This window comes from Melopsittacus undulatus, chromosome Z (assembly GCF_012275295.1).
Source record: "Melopsittacus undulatus isolate bMelUnd1 chromosome Z, bMelUnd1.mat.Z, whole genome shotgun sequence".
Classification (NCBI taxonomy): domain Eukaryota; kingdom Metazoa; phylum Chordata; class Aves; order Psittaciformes; family Psittaculidae; genus Melopsittacus; species Melopsittacus undulatus.
The window spans coordinates 22,664,174-22,682,742 of record NC_047557.1 but is presented as its reverse complement, the minus strand read 5'-3'; the positions used below and the strand labels follow the sequence as shown (position 1 = coordinate 22,682,742).

At 39.2% G+C, this 18,569-nt stretch overlaps 3 protein-coding genes across 6 annotated transcripts in view; 1 reads left to right on the top strand and 2 right to left on the bottom strand.

The window, feature by feature from the left end:
* Window positions 1-13,923, top strand: part of SGTB (small glutamine rich tetratricopeptide repeat co-chaperone beta) — a 51,496-nt gene extending 37,573 nt beyond the window's left edge. The window contains exon 11 of the mRNA XM_031051515.2: window positions 13,762-13,923. Within this exon, the coding sequence (XP_030907375.1) occupies window positions 13,762-13,777 (16 nt within the window). The 3' untranslated portion in view covers window positions 13,778-13,923. The remainder of the gene's footprint in view (window positions 1-13,761) is intronic.
* Window positions 1-18,569, bottom strand: part of TRAPPC13 (trafficking protein particle complex subunit 13) — a 31,412-nt gene extending 12,843 nt beyond the window's left edge. For all 4 annotated transcript variants that reach the window (XM_031051513.2, XM_005151912.3, XM_031051514.2 and 1 more), the window contains exons 1-7: window positions 18,397-18,569; window positions 11,962-12,030; window positions 10,349-10,448; window positions 9,724-9,808; window positions 4,992-5,119; window positions 4,784-4,856; window positions 1,603-1,647 (exon numbers count right to left, since the gene is read on the bottom strand). In XM_031051513.2, the coding sequence (XP_030907373.1) occupies window positions 1,603-1,647; window positions 4,784-4,856; window positions 4,992-5,119; window positions 9,724-9,808; window positions 10,349-10,448; window positions 11,962-12,030; window positions 18,397-18,442 (546 nt within the window). In that variant the 5' untranslated portion in view covers window positions 18,443-18,569. The remainder of the gene's footprint in view (window positions 1-1,602; window positions 1,648-4,783; window positions 4,857-4,991; window positions 5,120-9,723; window positions 9,809-10,348; window positions 10,449-11,961; window positions 12,031-18,396) is intronic.
* On the bottom strand, window positions 12,113-18,477 carry SHLD3 (shieldin complex subunit 3). Its single transcript, XM_031051516.2, has 2 exons — window positions 18,397-18,477; window positions 12,113-15,599 (listed from the first exon to the last, which is right to left on the bottom strand). Exon 2 carries the CDS (start codon window positions 15,463-15,465, stop codon window positions 14,716-14,718), a length of 750 nt encoding a protein of 249 aa, XP_030907376.1. The 5' UTR covers window positions 15,466-15,599; window positions 18,397-18,477; the 3' UTR covers window positions 12,113-14,715.

Genomic DNA, 18,569 nt, shown 5'->3' with positions numbered 1-18,569 from the left:
CTACTTGGATATCTCACACCTGGTCAACCTCAGGATTGAAGCCTGTGGCCTAGACACATGTACCAAGATATTTTTAGGAGAATGTTTTCCTCTTCCTCAGAACTATGATATTTACATCACTTATGACCTATGCCTTCATTTAGCCTCCCTCTAAATAAATTACAGGCTATATATTAAATGTCTCATAATTTACATGCTATTCATTCACAGCATAGACAAAAAACTTCACGGAAAATTTCCTGCACAATTCTGAACAAGACAAATCTATGTGTCTGGAATCCTTATTTGTACAGCAGAAATTCTTATCTGTTATTTTTCCCCACTGTTTTCTTTATTGATATTGGTGTCAGGGAGGGAAAGAAATATACCTGTCACATCTCTACAGCCATAGTCTTGTATGATGAACCCCAAGTGTGGCTGTAGTGGAGATAACTAGAACAATTTGGCAACTCTCTCTTTTTTACATGCAAATTCATAGCACATCTATCTACTGAGCTAAGAACAAACAGGAAAGCAAGATATTTTCTACTTAGCTTAACAAAGTCCTTTTTCAAATTGCCAAAATACCATGCATTTTGCTTCTCCTCTCACTGACACTTAGGTTTTTTTCTCCTGTCTACTGCAACATAAAACACCTACAGCTTCACTTTACTTTTAAGTTATTCCAAACTGTTTAAAAATGAAGGTTTTCAACCAAATGACTACTGTAATAGCTGACCACATTTCAGGGATTATGGAATAAGTTTAATACTCATAATGGAAGCTCTCAACATACTCTGCAAGTATCAGACTGAACTTTGTGCAAATAATACAGACTACTGTGCTTACAAAATTAAACTACTCGCTCACTGTCACAAAGGAGATAAGTAATAATGATGAAAACAAATGCCCTAACTTCTTATGTAATGACATAATGATGGAAACCAATGTCCTAATTTCTTATGTCATGAGATATTGTGGAAGTTTATACAACGAACCTATATAACACTTGCATTTACAAGGAATGTATGTCTACAAATAAAATGAACGCTGCATGACTTTCTACTGTTTGTGCCACCTTCAGTCAAAATTCTTTTCATAAACAGCCAAACACCCAAGTATGCCCAAATAAATACATATGGCACATATAATATCATTTAGTTTTGAAGCACTGTCTGTAAGTGCCAGAAGCCTAAAAAGTAGTATTTTCCCAATGTAAGTAAGACCCTTCTGTTCAATAATTTCTGCTTCCCTAACCTGGTAGATTATTATCTCCTTTATGAAAAATTAATCACCCTTACAGTAAGTACTCTATCAGCCTAATTATATGAGCAATAACTGAAAGTATTTGAGTTTATGGGAAAGCGGAAAATATGCAAAATTGGCAATTACATGAAGGTGTGACATGTCTACTGTAGTTACCATCTCTTTCCCTCATTCATCAAAAGTGCATTTGTTTTTAAACTAAATGCTATAAACCCACCACCTATTTTTTTCCTTTTAAAACTGATTATCTTTCTCAGAAAGGTGTACTTAAGAAGCTCTTTGAATTTAATCTAACCACCTAATGTGAAGTAATAAACCCAGCACACCAAAACAAGCCCAGATACACACAGCTCTCACCTCAGCATTGTAGAATTTGGTTTTCACATCTAGTGGTTTAAGAACCTGAATGAAATGGAAAAAAGACAGTTTGACAATTGGTTTCTCAGACAACTTCAGCATAACTGTTTATAAGTGCCAAGATCTTTACTAAAGTGTTATTTTTCTTTTTGACCTTGCATAAAACAGGTGTATAATGAAATATATGATAAAATCAGCTAAAACCTCACAGTTCAGCATACACACTTGCTGCATCTTAGTTGCACACTTGATTGATTTGCTGCTAAGAAGTTTTCTCAGATTGAAAACAAACACTCCTCCACCTAAGCACTGGCCTCATTCGAAACTAGACAAATCCAGTGCACTAAATAGATCTATATCTTTAAAGCAACACTACATCTGTCTTGTATCGTAAAGTGGTCGGCACTTGCGTTCAAGAGTGAACAGGAATAATTTTCAAGTCCTTCAGTGTTTTGCAGCAAAAGTTGATGAGAGCTTCTCTAAAACCAGAGAACTATTCCTGTGATTAACTTAAGCAACAAACCATTATTAGGCTTCACTTTCTTCTAGAAAACACAACTATTACAAGCAATAAAAAAGCCAATAAATCACTTCAATCACATGAGAATAAATCAGCAAAAGAAAGTAATTTGATAATATGAAAGCTGATAATAAAGCATTAGCTTGTAAGTGCTTGAATTTTGTACATAAAGCCATTAATGTTAACATATTCAAATATGAAATAAATATACACTGATGTAACAGAAAGAAGTAATCTTCAATAATACTTATAATGAAACAGATTTCAAGTATCTTGCTGAAGACATTTATCTCCCTTTATTCAGGGAAAATTTTCTTTTGTTTGCATGTAAGTGCAGTGCATCCTGAGACACCCCTAAAAAGTTTCAAGTTGTGAACAATTTTTTTAGCCCTGAAGAATTCCAGATTAAAAAGTACTCTTCACAGAGATTTTTGCATTATAACATGTGTAATGTTCAACTCTTTCAAGTAATCATTACCATCTCTCTCTGTAATGAGAAAAAAATAAATCAAAATTTTAATTTAGGTTTTTGTTGAAGTGTTTTTTCCCACCAAATATTTTGATTCAGTGAGCTTTTTACTGATTTCCCTAAATGCTGATATTTTTTCTCTTTGATAATGAAAATCTTTTAATTCATTCCAGTAAATTTCAAGTGGCATTCCAGTAAAAATCAAATAATTATTGTGAGGTTCACACACATCCTCCCCTCAAATCCGAACAATAACCAAACCCTAGAAGGAATAATTTATTTTCATATAAACATAATGGTGTTAATTACTCAGGAAGCTTTGGAACAAAAAGGCACTCTATATCAGCACAAAACTACATATAATGGTTGCAAAAGAAGCTGTTTAAAACTAACTGTAACACCAGTTCAACTTAAAAGATCCTAGAAAAAATGAGTGAAAAAGTTAAGAATCTATCAAAGAGAAGATGGTGGGGTTTTTTTTGTTATAAAGCAGTTGGTGGCACCTCAGACATGAGCAGACAGCAATTCACATTGTAAAGACCTTGTTTGGTTTTCTGTAACATTTCTTGCTGTTTGTTCTCCAATTTTCTAGCTGTTGTCCTCATGTCATATAGAAAAAAAACAAACAAAAAAACCAAACCAACCAAACCACAACCAAAATTGCTCAGTGAAGTGTTTTTCTCATAATGAATCAGAGAGCATTTATAAAATGGTTTAAAATGTATGTGTACTTTTTGAGAAGCTTTTATGCTTCCTTCTTTGAAGGAAGAACTTCAAATGTGACAGACAACTGGCCTTATCTATGTTGACATTAAAGTTGCCTGTGCTGGATTAAGCTAGAAACCAGGAATCACAATATGCATGTAGACCCCTGAAAAATGTGCATAAATAAGCTTCCATATAAATCTAAATGAGACAAACTGACATGTTGAACAAGGCTCTGGCAATAACGAAGTTAGGGATGAGAAAGGAGATGTGAACTGGAAATGTGTATGGGCACATTAGTGGTTAGAGAAAGCCTAGAGGGAACAGAGGTACAGAATACTGAGATCCTGGGGGACAAAAAATGGAAAAATGGAAAGGGAAACCGTTTTACACAAAGGGAAAGACAAAACACACAAAGATGAAACTCAGCTTCATTAAAGATGAAGAAACACTGGGGAGTTTCTGAGTTCAGAGAAGAGTGCAACACAGAAATTGGTATGAAATGGTTTTCCCTAGAATTGTCTGAAAACACCTTTGACTAACCAATACCTGCCATTTCAAGACCCACAAGTAATAACAGCAGCCAGGTGTCTTTTGTAGTGCATGGCAATTTGGCCTTTTAAAGACTGAAATCTTTTCTTCTGAAATATATAGAATACTATAGAATACTATAAAAGAGCAAAAGTAAATCACCTGCCACTTGCAAAAGATACAGCTCCCAGTTACATAATGTTCCCTGCATTGCCAGACATGAGAGTATCTAAAAATGTGTTCAGTAAAGCATGTCACTGATTCCTTCATTCTAGGGGAAAGAGCCCACAACTATCCAAATCTCAGCATATTTCTCTACAAAATAAACACCCATTAAATACACAAATCAAATGGACTTTCCTGCCAGAACTAGTCTACAGACAACAACAATTTCCTGCCTTCTTCAGTTACCCTAATCTCGAGTCTTAAAGTCTGTGAAGTGGAACAAAAGGTTTCAACTCTACCAATTACTTATTAGTCAGATGTAACATATTAAACTTCTTTTCTTAGTTTCCTTTTAACACCCAGCCACTAAATTCCAATGTCAGAAATGCTACACACACTGGAAGAAAAATCAGAATTTTACCATCTAACCTCAAAGGTTAAAATGTGTCAAGGAGCGAACAATACTTGTTCTCTTGTTCCATTTAAAAATAATCAGGATGCTGGATACTATAAAAAGTTGTGTTGGGTTTTTTTTCAGAGTAGAGTTTTCTTTCTCATTAAATCAATAAAAATCATAATATGTAATATTTATTATTTCTCAAATGTTTACCTATACAGCAATTAGAAACTACCAGTTCATGTGAAATTTACAGCAACAGTTATGGGCTTACTTTTAAAAGTCAAAACAGATTTTTAGTAAGTAAAAGTGCTTTGAAGTATCAAATATTTTAAAATGGGCTTTCCAGATTCACCCACTTACTAAAAGTAGAGTAGAATACTTTGTGCAATACCTGAAATTTGAAGAACTTTCTGAAGTACATCTTCTCTCCTGTCTGCGTAGTGTAACTTACTGCACAAACTAGGCTGAAAGAAACAATTTTTAAGAAGTAATTTGAATTACTTAAATTTTGTGCCTATATGAAAGCAGCAACAGAATAGCATGCATGTGCTGCAGTTTCATTTAAGCTCATTTAGTCGTAGAAAAATTTAAAACCTTACATGTGTGTTCCTATTTCCTTTACTTCATGATGGATCACATCATCAATGCAACAGTCAGGTTTAAGTTCTGCCACTGCAGCACTAGAAGCTGAAAGGTTCAAGCGCTGAGAACTTGTCTGAAGATCAGCCTGGGGACAGAAAACCAAACACTGGTTAGAACTGCATCTCATTAAGCAATTTAAAGAATAACTTACGTTATCAAGTACTAAGTTTCACTGAACATTATATACCCTACATGCTTTATATACATAATATAAATAGGTTATGACAATGAGTTATTTATCTGTCAAAGCTAAAGACAAGTTCTAAAATACATATATATAAACAGTCTAATCCTTTAACATGCATCTTATAAAATCTTTGTTTACTTTTACATTGAGTTCCACAATGACTTCTCGAATTTATATTCTCAAGTATTATCTGTTCAGCACAAAGTAAAATACAAGTCAATGCATGCTTTACGGAGACTTGCTTTGATGACCTCATTGTAAGGCCAAGTAAGCAAGTATAACTCATCTTTTTGGTTGTGGAAGGTTTATTACACCAGCTCTCCAGAGAAGTTTTATAATTGTCCTGGGTTCAGCACTAGCAGTAGCATCAGGGGAGCAAGCAAGTGGCTGTGTGGTTCTGAGTTACTGGCTGGGCTTAAACCACGACAGTTCTTTGCAGCACCCAACGTAGGGCATGAAGGGTTGAGATAATGACAGATCTGACCAGAGTGTGTCTAATCGTATCTGTGATAACCATTTACTGTTTTGGATTAATAATCACTCATCACAATGCTGATTTATTGGCTCTCAAAGTTGTTGCTCTTGATCTCACAGTTTCAGCATGTTGTACCTTACTTACAGCCGGTGTTTAGGGTTTATCGGCTGAGGGGCCTGGGCTAAGGTTCTTGTTTCACTGTACTTTGTGGTAATGACTTGTAATACAATAGAATCATTGATCATGAAACTGATCTGGCTTGCGTTCCCAGTGTGTGTTCCCAGATCTCTATACTTTGGGAGGTATATAAGGGAAGTGTTTAGCCATTACACATCTTTTTTCCTCTCCTTGGGTGGTCAACCTATGAAGGAGATATTCCCTCACATTCCCAGCTCCTCCGTCAGACTATTTACAGCATCATTTGAGAGTTCTGAAAGTTCCGAATGGCCTTTGGATATCCTTGAGACCTGCCTGCTGATTGCGATGGGGAACACCATGTTGGTACGGATACAGAGTGTGTTTTACCCATGACCTCATCTCGAAAGTTTGGGTTTGGGTCTTGCCTGGGGTTAGACAACAATTACAGGAGGACCAAGAGCTTTTCCCCAAGGCTGGACAGTCATGAGTGGCAGGGTGTGTGGGATAGGATGGGCAAGTATCTAGGCCAGTGGGCCCCTCCAGTGCTTTGGAACTTCACCACTGAACAAGTGTAACATCCAGAAAGATTAGTAAAACACTTAAAGGAGGTGTGTTGTCATCCTGGTCCTACCAGAGAGGGGCAAATCATGGCAACGTGCTGGGGCTTGGCCTGTGCTTAGACAGCCATGTTCAACACTAACCAGCACCTTCAAGGGGAAAATAATATCTCAGCAGCCGATGGCAAAGCAACAGACAGCACAGCTACTCCAAGTACAGCAACTACACCATCCCCAGTGACAAGTACGGCAGTTGCTCAAACACTGACTACAACAGACAACGCAGATAATCCAATTAGAAGCACAGCAACTACACCAACCCCAGCAACAAGTACAGCAGCTACCCAAATCCCGACAACAACAGACAGCACAGCTGCTGGTGCTACTCAAACCCCAAGCACAGAAGCTCACCAACCATGACAAGAGATACTGGCAGCCTATGAAGGGGTTCGAGCTGCTTCAGGAGTGATTTGCACTGAAGCACAGCTCCTCTTGGCACCCAGCTGTCCATGCTGAGTTGGATGTTCAAAGGAGGGGTCTCCTTTACACATCATGCAACTGATGCTACATGGAGTTAAGTGGGCTGCACTAATTACACAGGCTCGAACAGGAAATCCCAGTCATCCAGGAATTTTAGAAGTCATCATGGACTGGCCAGAGAGCAAAGATTTTGGAATGTCACCAGAGGAGGACGTGATGCATGCCGAAGAGGCACCACCATATAATAAATTGTCAGAAAGTGAAAAGCAGTATGCCTTGTTCACTGATGGGTCCTGCCGTATTGTGGGAAAGCATCAGAGATGGAAGGCAGCTGTTTGGAGACCCTGACAACAAGGTGTAGAAACGGCTGAAGGAGAGGGTAAATCGAGTCAGTTTGCTGAGGTGAAAGCCATTCAGTTGGCCCTGGACATTGCTGAACAAGAAAAGTGGCCAGTACTTTATCTCTATACTGACTCATGGATGGTGGCAAATGCCTTGTGGGGGTGGTTGCAGCAATGGAAGCAGAGCAACTGGCAAAGCAGAGGTAAACCCATGTGGGCCACTGCACGGTGGCAAGATATCGCTGCTCGGGTGCAGAACCTGGTGGTGAAGGTACGCCATGTAGATGTCCATGTACCCAGTAGTTAGGCCACTGAGGAACACCAGAACAACCAACAAGTGGATAAAACTGCTAAGACTGAAGTGGCTCAGATGGACTTAGAATGGCAACATAAGGGTGAATAATTTTTGGTCCAGTGGGCCTATGACACTTCAGGCCATCAGGGCAGAGATGAAACATACAGATGGACTCGTGATCGAGGGGTGGACTTAACAATGGACACTATTGCCCAGGTTATTAATGAGTGTGAAACATGTGCTGCAATTAAACAAGCCAAACAGTTAAAGCCTCTTTGGTATGGAGGATGAGGGGTGAAGTATAAATACAGGGAGGCCTGGCAGATTGACTATATCACACTCCCACAAACCCGCCAAGGCAAGCGCTATGTGCTTACCATGGTGGAAGCAACCACTGGATGGCTGGAAACATATGCAGTGCCCCACGCCACTGCCCAGAGCACTGTCCTTGAGAAACAGATTTGTGACAACATGGCACCCCAGAGAGAATTGAGTCAGACAATGGGACTCATTTTCGGAACAACCTTATAGGCACTCGGGCCAAAGAACATGGCATTGAGTGGGTATATCACATCCCCTACCATGCACCAGCCTCTGGGAAAATTGAACTGCACAGTGAGCTGTTAAGAACTACACTGAGAGCAGTGGGTGGTGGGACTTTCAAACATTGGGATACACATTTACCAAAGGCCACCTGGTTGGTCATCACCAGAGGATCTGCCAACAGGGCTGGCCCAGCCCAGTCAGAACTTTCACATACTGTAGAAGGGGATAAAGTTCCTGTGGTGCACATAAAGAATTTGCTGGGGAAGATAGTCTGGGTTATTCCTGCTTTAGGTAAAGGCAGAAGCACTCGTGGATGTCTTTTGCTCAGGGACCTGGATATACGCAGTGGGTAATGTGGGAAGATGGGGAATTCTGATGTGTAATCAAGGGGATGTGATTTAGGGGAAAACAGCCAATGAATTCAGTTATATGCTGTTGCCTGCTATGTAACACTTTGATAGCCCACCAGCCAGATGTCTTCAGGTCACCAACAACTGGCCCTGACTTTCCTCCAACCATCATCCCAACAGGGAATGAACTTTGATGAAACCAGATGAGCTCAGCAGTGAGCAGACAAGTTTTGTGGTGTCATCAGCAGGCAACAATCCAACACTACACACTGTCTCTCCTGCTCTGAAAGACTGTTACAAGAGATGGAGCCCAACATCATGGACAGATGAACTCAGCAGCTTTATAGGGATTGGTCCATGCACTAAGGAATGGTATCTCTCTCTTTGTGTATGTGGATGTGTATATATATATATATATGTATATACACACATATACACACACATATATATGAGACAAGAATGATGGTATATTGAAAAATGTGGGCTCTGAACATGATGTGAATGGTATGGAATGAGGGGTGGATACTGTCCTGGGTTCAGCAGTAGCAGTCATTTTTCTCCTTCTTAGTAGCTGGTGCAGTGCTGTGCTTTTGACTTTCAGCCTCGGAACAACGATGATAACACCGATGTTTTTAGCTGTTGCTCACTAATCTTTACCCTGACCAAGTACTTTCTGAGTCTCATGCTCTGCCAGGGAGGAGGGGAAGCCAGGAGGAAGCATAAACGGGACACATGACCCAAACTAGCCAAAGAAGTATTCCATACCACAGCATGTCATGCCCAATATATAAACTGTGGGCAGTTACCTGAAAGGGCTAGATCACTGCTTGGGTTGGGCTGGGTATCAGTCGGCGGGTGGTAAGCAGTTGTATTCTCTTCCCTTGTTATTTCCCTTATCATTACTATTATTGGTGGCAGCAGTAGTGGTTTCTGGACTGTTCTTATCTCAACGCGTGGCAGTTACATTCTTTCAATTCTCCTCCCCATCTCTCCGAGAGTGAGGGGAGGATGAGGCAGAGCATGAGCGAGCGATTGCGTGGTTCTGACCAACTGGCTAGGCTTAAACCACGACAGTAATATAACAGGTTTTTTTAATAAAATCCTAGTTTTGAATTTTAGTTTTAATCTTTAAAGATTTCTACTATAATTTCTCTTTTTCTGTCTTATTGTTTCCAATTTCCAGGTATGTTTTCTGGATTGGAAAAAGATATTTCCTGAAGTCCATATATTTACATTAACCACACAAGACATTGTTAGAAAACATACTCAACATACTTCCTTTTTTTTATATATCTAGTAAGTAGATTTATCTTCACATACCTTTACCAGTATGTCCTTGACAACTTGACTGCTATCATTGTGTACACTAATGTAACTGGAAAATGTCTCTCCCAGAAATATATTTCTGTGTTACAAAAAAAAAGGGCAATAACAGTTATTTAAAAAATTACAGAATATTTCAGTGAAACCCCTTTAAGTTCTAATAAAAATAAATATACATGCACACATATGCACATATGTTTGCCATACTTTTAAAAGGCATCCTTCTAAGACAAACAGCTTCAGAAAAGAGCAAATCAAGATTTTTTCTAGATAAAAATCTTAGAAGATAGCTTACAGTACCCACAAAAATCACTGTAGAAAACTCTCATTATCAGATGTGGTTAATACCAGTGTATTACCTTAATAATTCACCTACAGCTGCAAATTTCTTTCAATTTTCAATCCTTATTACATTCAGAGTCAGGCTATGGACAAGAAACATCAGGCAGCACACATTTATATATTATGTCACATTATAAATCAGGCCATAGTTTTTTTCTTAAGATGATTGAACATCTCATTGCATAACAGCAATGTTCAAAAAGAAAGAAAAATAATAAACACATTATCATTAAATGAATCCTAAATCTTACATGTTATAGTTACAATAATTCATTCTTACCCAAAATTCTGAGGCAAAGTAAGCATTTCTCCTAGCATCAAACTTTCTGCTCCCTTTACAGTAGAAGGATCATCTTTCATGAGCTGATTAAAGAGATTACCTGTAGAAATATCAAATTGCTAGTATCTAAACATTTGCTAAATCTAAACCTTTGTCTACATTTAAGTTATGACATTTAATCACATATTGCAATTTATTTCAGACATACTCCTTTTACAACCAACTTGTTTAGGGAAGAAATTATAACTTACTTTCAGGCACTTGTTTCCAACAAATCATTCAGCATATCTACTGAATGGCACAATCCTAAAGGCTAATCTCAAATTAACATTAAATTTTAAGGGAAGACTTGGGGTGTTATTCAGTGAGAAAATGAACACGACCCAGCAGCGTTTGCTTGCATCTCAGAAAGCCAACTGTATCCTGGGCTGCATCAAAAGAAGCGTGACCAGCAGGTCAAAGGAGGTGATCCTGCCCCTCTACTCTGCTCTTGTGAGACCTCACTTGGAGTATTGTGTGCAGTTCTGGTGTCCTCAACATAAAAAGGACATGGAACTGTTAGAACAAGTCCAGAGGAGGGCCAAGAGGATGATCAAGGGACTGGAGCACCTTCCATGTGAAAACAGGCTGAGAAACTTGGGGCTGTTCAGCCTGGAGAAGGCTGCGTGGAGACCTCATAGCAGCCTTCAAGTATATGAAGGGGGCCCACAATGATGCTGGGGAGGGACTATTCATTAGGGACTGCAGTGATAGGACAAGGGGTAACGGGTTAAAACTTCAACAGGGGAAGTTAAGGGAGAAATTCTTTACTATGAGGGTGATGTGGTACTGGAATAGGTTCCCAGGGAAGTTGCAAATGCTCCATCCCTTGTGGTGCTCAAGGCCAGTTGTACCGAGCCTTGGGTGACATGGTTTAGTGTGAGGTGTCCCTGCCCATGGCACGGGGATTGGAACTTGATGATCTTAAGGTCCTTTCCAACCCTAACTAGTCTATGATTCTAAATCCTGCCTGAGCAAAGCACATTATATAACAGAACTAATTAACAGAACTAATTAACCCCACTTACTCTCTTCCCCTACTTACATTTCCAAACAATCGCCTTTTCTTGAATCTTTTATTTGCCTCTTTCTTATATACAACTTCTAGATAGCAACTGGGAGACAACCCAGGGATTTCCAGTTTATGACTGTACGCCAAGTGTAACACAATTCAAAAGTAGTGATTTGTGTAAAGTAATTTTCAATTGAACATTCCTGTGTTGATTTTAATTACCGAAGCATTTTCTCCAGAGAAAGATGACAGTCACACCAAACTTCTCTACAATTATACATTTCTCATTCACAAGCACCTTCTATCTTGTGTGTTAAATTACTCAGACTTTGAGATGATATTTGCAAAAACATCACCAAGCTTTCAAAGCTGCAGGTGAAGAGTTGTAGAGTGAGTGCACTTTGGTATTTTCCTATAGCTATTACCAAACACCAAACATACTGTTGTTTCAGATTACTATCTACAGGAGTTATAAGACTCCTCTGATATCTAAGTCTCAGATGCTCACCTTGCATAAAGATGGTAATACACACATAATAATCAGTCAGTACAAAACACGTACCTGGCAAATCTCTTTCTTCACAAGTCACTGGAATATTAGTGAATAAAGTAGGCTTGGTTAGCCTCATCACTGCAAAAATAAAGAAATAAACCACAAGTCAATAAAAAAAGTATTTTTAAATTTTATTTTCAAAGTACAATTTTGTCTTGCTCTCCACCAAAAAAACTCACAACCACCAGATTTTAGTCTGATAAAGGGTAACACCTTTTGGGATCACCTGGTCTTTTTCAATATAACGAATTCCAAGCCACTCTGGCAGCCAAGAGCTCTGGTGATGCCATTGCCCTCTCTTGCTTTATTCCTGTGATTTAATTATTTTGATATGCATTTGGATGTAGTGGGCTGTACTGGTTTACAAGAACGTGCACCTTGAATCCTGTGTTCAGTTCTGGGCCCTTCACTGCAAGAAAGACATCGAGGTGCTGATGCACATCCAGAAAAGGGCAAGGAAGCTGGTGAAGTATCTGGAGCGTAAGTCAGATGAAGAGCAGCTTGAGGGAACTAGGGTTGTTTAGCCTGGAGAACAGAAACTTCAGGGGGTCCTTACTGCCCTCCTTACAACTACCTGACAGGAGATTGTAGCAAAGTGAGGATCAGTCTCTTCTCATAATTAACAAGTGACTGGACAAGAGATAAGTGCCTCAAGGCATGCGTGGGAAGGTGTAGGCTGGATATCAGAAAAAGTTTCCTCACAGAGAGGGTGGTCAGGCATTGCAATGGGCTGCCCAGGGCAGTGGAGTCACTGTCCTGAAGTGTTTCAACACTGTGCAGATGAGGCCCTCAGTGACACAGTCTAGTGGTGGTCTCAGCAGTCCTGAGGTAATGGTCAGACTTAGTGATCTTAAAGGTCTTTTCCAATCTAGCTGATTCTATGATTCTGTAATTTTTATTCACATACAAGCCAACCCAAAGCAGCAGAAAGCTGACAGCTACCACTGAACAGTCACATCGACCTGTCCTGTTTAGCAAGATGTTTGTTTAGCTCTTCTGTCAGTATAATTGAATAAGTGTACTGAGACTGTATTATGGGTGGTTACCTAATTTTATTCAAATTTACAGTAGCCCATATAAACTAGTATTTGCTGCTTGTTTCTAAAGGAACAGTAAGAGATCAAGTTGAGTCACATTTAACATGATAAATAAATATATCATGGAATGAAGTCAAAGCACAAATTAAGATATGTAGATGATCATACTTAATAGGACTACTAAATTAATATTAGAAAATATTCGTTGCAGGACAATCTCTCATGTCTGTCCTTCTACTATCCTAGACACAAAATACAACATTAAATAAAACCTGAATCATACTGCATTCTACTCCATTATATCTTTCAACATGCTGATGCACAAAGAAACTTTGTTACTGTTAGTGTTAAGATCAGAAGAATAATTTCAGTGAAATGACTTGGGTATACAAGCTTCAAAACTAATAATGACCTGAAGATACTCTAGACAGAACTTTGCATCAATTTTGCTAAGTGGTAATACCAAATGTCACAAACACACAAATGTCAATGAAAGACTGCCTTACTATTCAGTCAAAGTTTAGAAATACATGTCAATGATCCACGCTAAGCAACATCCTTAATTTTAAACTACATAAAGATATGCAATGCCTATAATAATGTAATTATTGTGACATAACAATGTCATCAAAAGAAAAAGGTAAGTAAGAGTCCAGGGGGATTTTATTTAGTTTTTACACAGAGGGATGTTATGCTTATGTACACTTCTATTCCATCAGTGTTAATGATAACAATCTACAAATACCATTCATTTATTTTCCTCCTCTTCCAGATGTCGCAGACCTTGACCTCCAGCTATAGCAAAATTATCTGGAATTAGTAGGGGTGTCTAATGGAAATACATACTCTTGCAGTTACACTAATCGCAGTTTAACTGTTTTACTGACCCCACAACTGGACAGGGACAGTGTCGCCTTGAAATAAATTTATTTCATAAAATATTTCAAAGAATAAAATTATTCTTTCAGGTGAAAAAAAAGTCATGCTGAATTCTGCCTTTCATTAACATAAAATGCATTTAAAGCCTCAGAGGCCTTTATCTTCCACAATGACAATAAACAGATTTTCACAGATGGAAGTGTCCCATTTCTTAATTTCCTGACCTGTAGCTGGAAGTTGGTGCTTTCTTGTTCCCCAATATAATTACAGACAAAAGACCAGAAATATCCAGGGAAAGGGAGGGTCAGAATCTTATTACCGAAGTGGTAACTACCAAGTGCTAAGTTGTTACTAAGGCAGCTTATACATGAATAGAAATAAGTCTGATTTCATGTGAAGACTACGCCTTCATTAAAGAACCCATACACACTACTTTCAGAAAATAATCAGATCTTGGAAGTCTTAGTGTCAAAAATAATTACAAATCTTTATAGTGATTATACCAACTCAAAATTATTCTTCCCTCTCCTAACTTCCAAGAAGCACAGTGAGGATGTACTTTGCTTGGCAGAAATTATCTGACACAGCTTGCCATGATAGTCTGGAATTTTTACTTTATTTTTTGTCCTTTAGACCACCAATGTAGAGAAAACCTATAAAATGCAGTACTAAGCCAAGCAGAAACTTACTCATCTTCATAAATACTTATTACAGCTAAAAAAACTGTACCAAAGTAATATTAAGCAATTTTCTATTCGTTAATTCATCAGCTGTTCTAAAGCTTGTATAACATACGCTGCTTAAAAAATCCAGCACTTCAGATCGCAATTTTATCTCCACCTTATAATTACAAACTAAATATAATTCCAAATTTATGTACAAGTAAATTCATTTTATCAGTAAGGCTTAGCTTTTCCCTAAGAATATTTCTAACATATTCACAGTATAATATATCACAGAAAATCCATATCTGTCCAACAGATCTTTGGATAGTAGCGTTGCAAGATGGCAATTCATTCTGCTTGATTAGCCTATTCAGCTTTACCCAGATGTCCTCCAAATTCTGATTATTACAAATAGACTCTTCGATTATCCACTTTGCTCTGTAAAATGCATGCAGTTTTAGTCTTTCTAAATTATTTTGCAGTTCTTGAGATAAAGGAAGAATCTTTTCCTTAAGCTTATGACTAGGGAGAGAGACACTCCAAGACCTTTTCAATTTTTGTTTTCCATTAGGTGGTGGGTCTCCTTGATTCTCCAAGTTAATTAATCTGTGAACAGTTTGTGCTTGTATTAAAGTCTGCCTGTGTTTCACATCAGACTGAAACTCAAGGAGGAATTTTGTGCAGTCACAATCAGGAGCTCCTGTAACATATTCTGAAGGTGTAGAAAGCTGTTTCAATTCTTCTGCTTCCTCACAAGAAATAACAGGTGGCTGCTTTTTTGGTTTGAGGGGAAGTCTGTATAAATCATTTGGAAACCAGGGTGTAAATCTTGGTAAGCGACGAATGGGAAACTCCTTCACTGCTGCTTCTGCAAAGTTCTGCAGTTTTACTAGATCTCTCTGATATGGTCGATAATGCAAGACCACTTCCATGCTTGTACAGGAGGAATCCAGTTATTCTTAAGAAAGGGAACGGTTTCTTGATTAGGATTCTCAAATCTAGACTGAAACATCTTATTTATAAGCACTTGCTTGCCCCGTGCTGCAAGATCAGTGGAAAACAGGACCTGAAGCAGAAGTATTATAAAAAAATAAGATACTACCATATTGAGAAAAATACTGCTAGGATATTTTGCAAAAAAAACAAACAAACCCTAACCAACCAACCAAAAGAGAAAAAACACAACCCAAACAAAAAAACCACAACACCAAAAAAACAGTTATGTTGTAAAAATAAGAAATGTGTCAGAATGTTCTACTTTACCCAGGCTGAACATTAGCAACTGTACTCCACCATTATCATGTAACTTCAGTATGCTGAACATTACCTGTATGCACAAGGTTTGCTCAACACTGACCTTCCCAAGAGTATTCTTTTACTCTCAATGTCCCATTCTCATTATCCATCTGTCATTATTTTTCCTGTATTACTGTGATGTATATTAAAAGACATAGAATTACAGGTGCCTATTTTCTTAAATTTACCTAATTTTTTTTTTCTAAGTGCTTTCCTCCTACACTTCAACATTAAGCCAGGGCATATAAAGCACCTAGAATGTGCTAAAAAAACCTTCCTGAAATAGTGCTGATTGATATATCAATTTTTACAGTAACCATTTAAAAGGGAAGTTCTTTAGGCAAATTAAAGTTGCCTGCTTCCGTTTCATATCAGAACTACACATTTAGTTTTAGTCTCAGGGCTTCTGAGCAATACATGCAACCATATTTTTAGCCCTTAACTTAAGGATCTATTAGACTTTTGGAATAATAATAAGCCCTTACAGACTTTATACTTGCATACATTATTGCTTTCTTTCATACAAAGATTGTATTAAGTTCCAGGAGTGTGGGGAGGAGGGATGGGGGGACAGGACATGGATCTACAAATGCTACTGTAGAACTTAACATGCACTCTCTTGCTCTCCCATCCTTGTCCTGCCCAACAAGTTTGCAATCATTTTGATACCCTTCTCACTGCTTTTGTAAAATCAGTCTTAAACCTGTACCAATTTTCATATAAGTTAAGGATTACACTGGTTTCTTACAAAGGCAAAATTATCTGTCACAAAACTTTTTGTTTTGAATTAATTACTATTGAAATGTGTTTGTAATGTCAGCTGATGACACTCTCAGGTTTTTGGCTTCAGTGTGTGTGTGTGTGTACATATATTCAAAAAAGGTCTTGTTAATCTTTGAACTAGGAGGTGATCCTGCTCCTCTACTCTGCTCTCAGGAGACCTCACTTGGAGCATTGTGTACAGTTCTGGCGTCCTTAACATAAAAAGGACATGGAACTGTTGGAACAAGTCCAGAGGAGGGCGACGAGGATGATCAGGGGACTGGAGTACCTCCCATATGAAGACAGGCTGAGAAAGTTGGGGCTGTTCAGCCTGGAGAAAAGAAGGCTTCCAGTATCTGAAGGGGGCTTATAAGGATGCTGCGGAGGGACTTTTCATTGGAGACTGTAGTGATATGACAAGGGGTAATGGGTTAAAATTTAAACAGGAGAAGTTTAGATTGGATGTAAGGAAGAAGTTTTAAGGGTGGTGAGGCACTGGAATGGGTTGCCCAAGGAAGTTGTGAATACTCCATCCCTGGCAGTGTTCAAGGCAGTGTTAGCCAGAGCCTTGGGTGACATGGTTTAGTGTGAGGCGTTCCTGCCCGTGGCAGGGGGGTTGGAACTAGATGATCTTATAGTCCTTTCCAACCCTAATTATTCTATGATTCTGTGGTTATTATCTTACAGTGACATGCAGACACCATTAAAAGTCTCTATCCAGGAGTACTGCAAAATTCATAAATGGGCATAAGATGAGCTCTGAAATAACATACACACCTGCACTACATCATCCAAGCAGCCACACTGATTTAGAATGCTTGCAGAACTGAGATTTTAACCAACTATTTATTACTCCTACTTAACAAGCAGCACCTATTTATAAATAAGAATAGTTAGAAAAAAAGAAAGTAAATATTATGTCTGATGACTGAAATGAAGCTAAAGTAGATTCAGACTCCTCAGAATTTCAATTGCTCACTTACTGGTACCCAAATTGCCAGCAGAAATTAACAAATTGTTTACAGGGCTCTCTTGATTTCTGTATTAATTTTGCAAAGTATGTGAGAGTCTTATTTTTATTTCTGCTATTTGTGATTCCTGAATCAAGGATCCAAGGCCAGTAGCAGTGCATTAAGCATGAAATCAAAGTGGCAAAACCATTAAGGGGTGAGAGGATGACACTGAACAAGCAGAAGTCACAGCAGGGAACTGGAAATTAAAACAGTATTTTACTGTGAGGGTGGTGAGGCGCTGGCACAGGTTGCCCAGAGGAGCAGTGGCTGCCCATCCCTGGCAATGTCCAAGGCCAGGATGAACGGCTTGGGGCAACCTGGTCCAGTGGAAGATGGGCCTGCCCATGGCAGGGGGGTTGGAACTGGATGATCTTAAGGTCCTTTCTCACCCAACCCATTCTATGAGTTTTGCTTTTTTTTTTTTTTCCTGTAACTGCTGAAAGCTTTCTGTAAAATAAAAATACACCGCACGACCTCAGTGACCCCGCCACGCAAGGTGCACATATAAAATAGCTCGCCACCGCACCTCCTCCGCCTCTTTTTTACCCTCGGCCACTTTCCGCCCTGCTCTCTCCTGCCGGCCCGCTCCCTCCTTGGCCTGCTTCTATGAGGAAAAGAACAGGCCCCCCTCCGAAGCGAACGGCGTGTTTTATGACCACAGCCTACGCCTCCCTGCTGCACCGTAAGCAGAGCCCGGCCGCCTCGCCTCGCTCCTTAGAGCCAAGGAGTGGGGCGAGGGCACGGCTGCGACCAGGGAGCGCGGGTGGGCTTCGGCGGGCCGTGCTGCAGTACCTTTCAGAGCCAGCAAATGCTCCTGCTTGGGTTGGTTAACGTCCATGGTGCCAGCCTTCACCCCGACGGGCCAAAACGCTGCCGGTGGCGGAAAGCAAAAAAGCTCAGCGGAAAGAGCCGAGATGAGCCCGCCCTCAGTGTCCCGGCGCTGTGAATACCGCCGAACCCGAACA

Excerpts from the sequence above, each read along its gene's own strand:
- SHLD3 (XM_031051516.2), bottom strand. The coding sequence starts at position 15,465 with ATGGAAGTGGTCTTGCATTATCGACCATATCAGAGAGATCTAGTAAAA.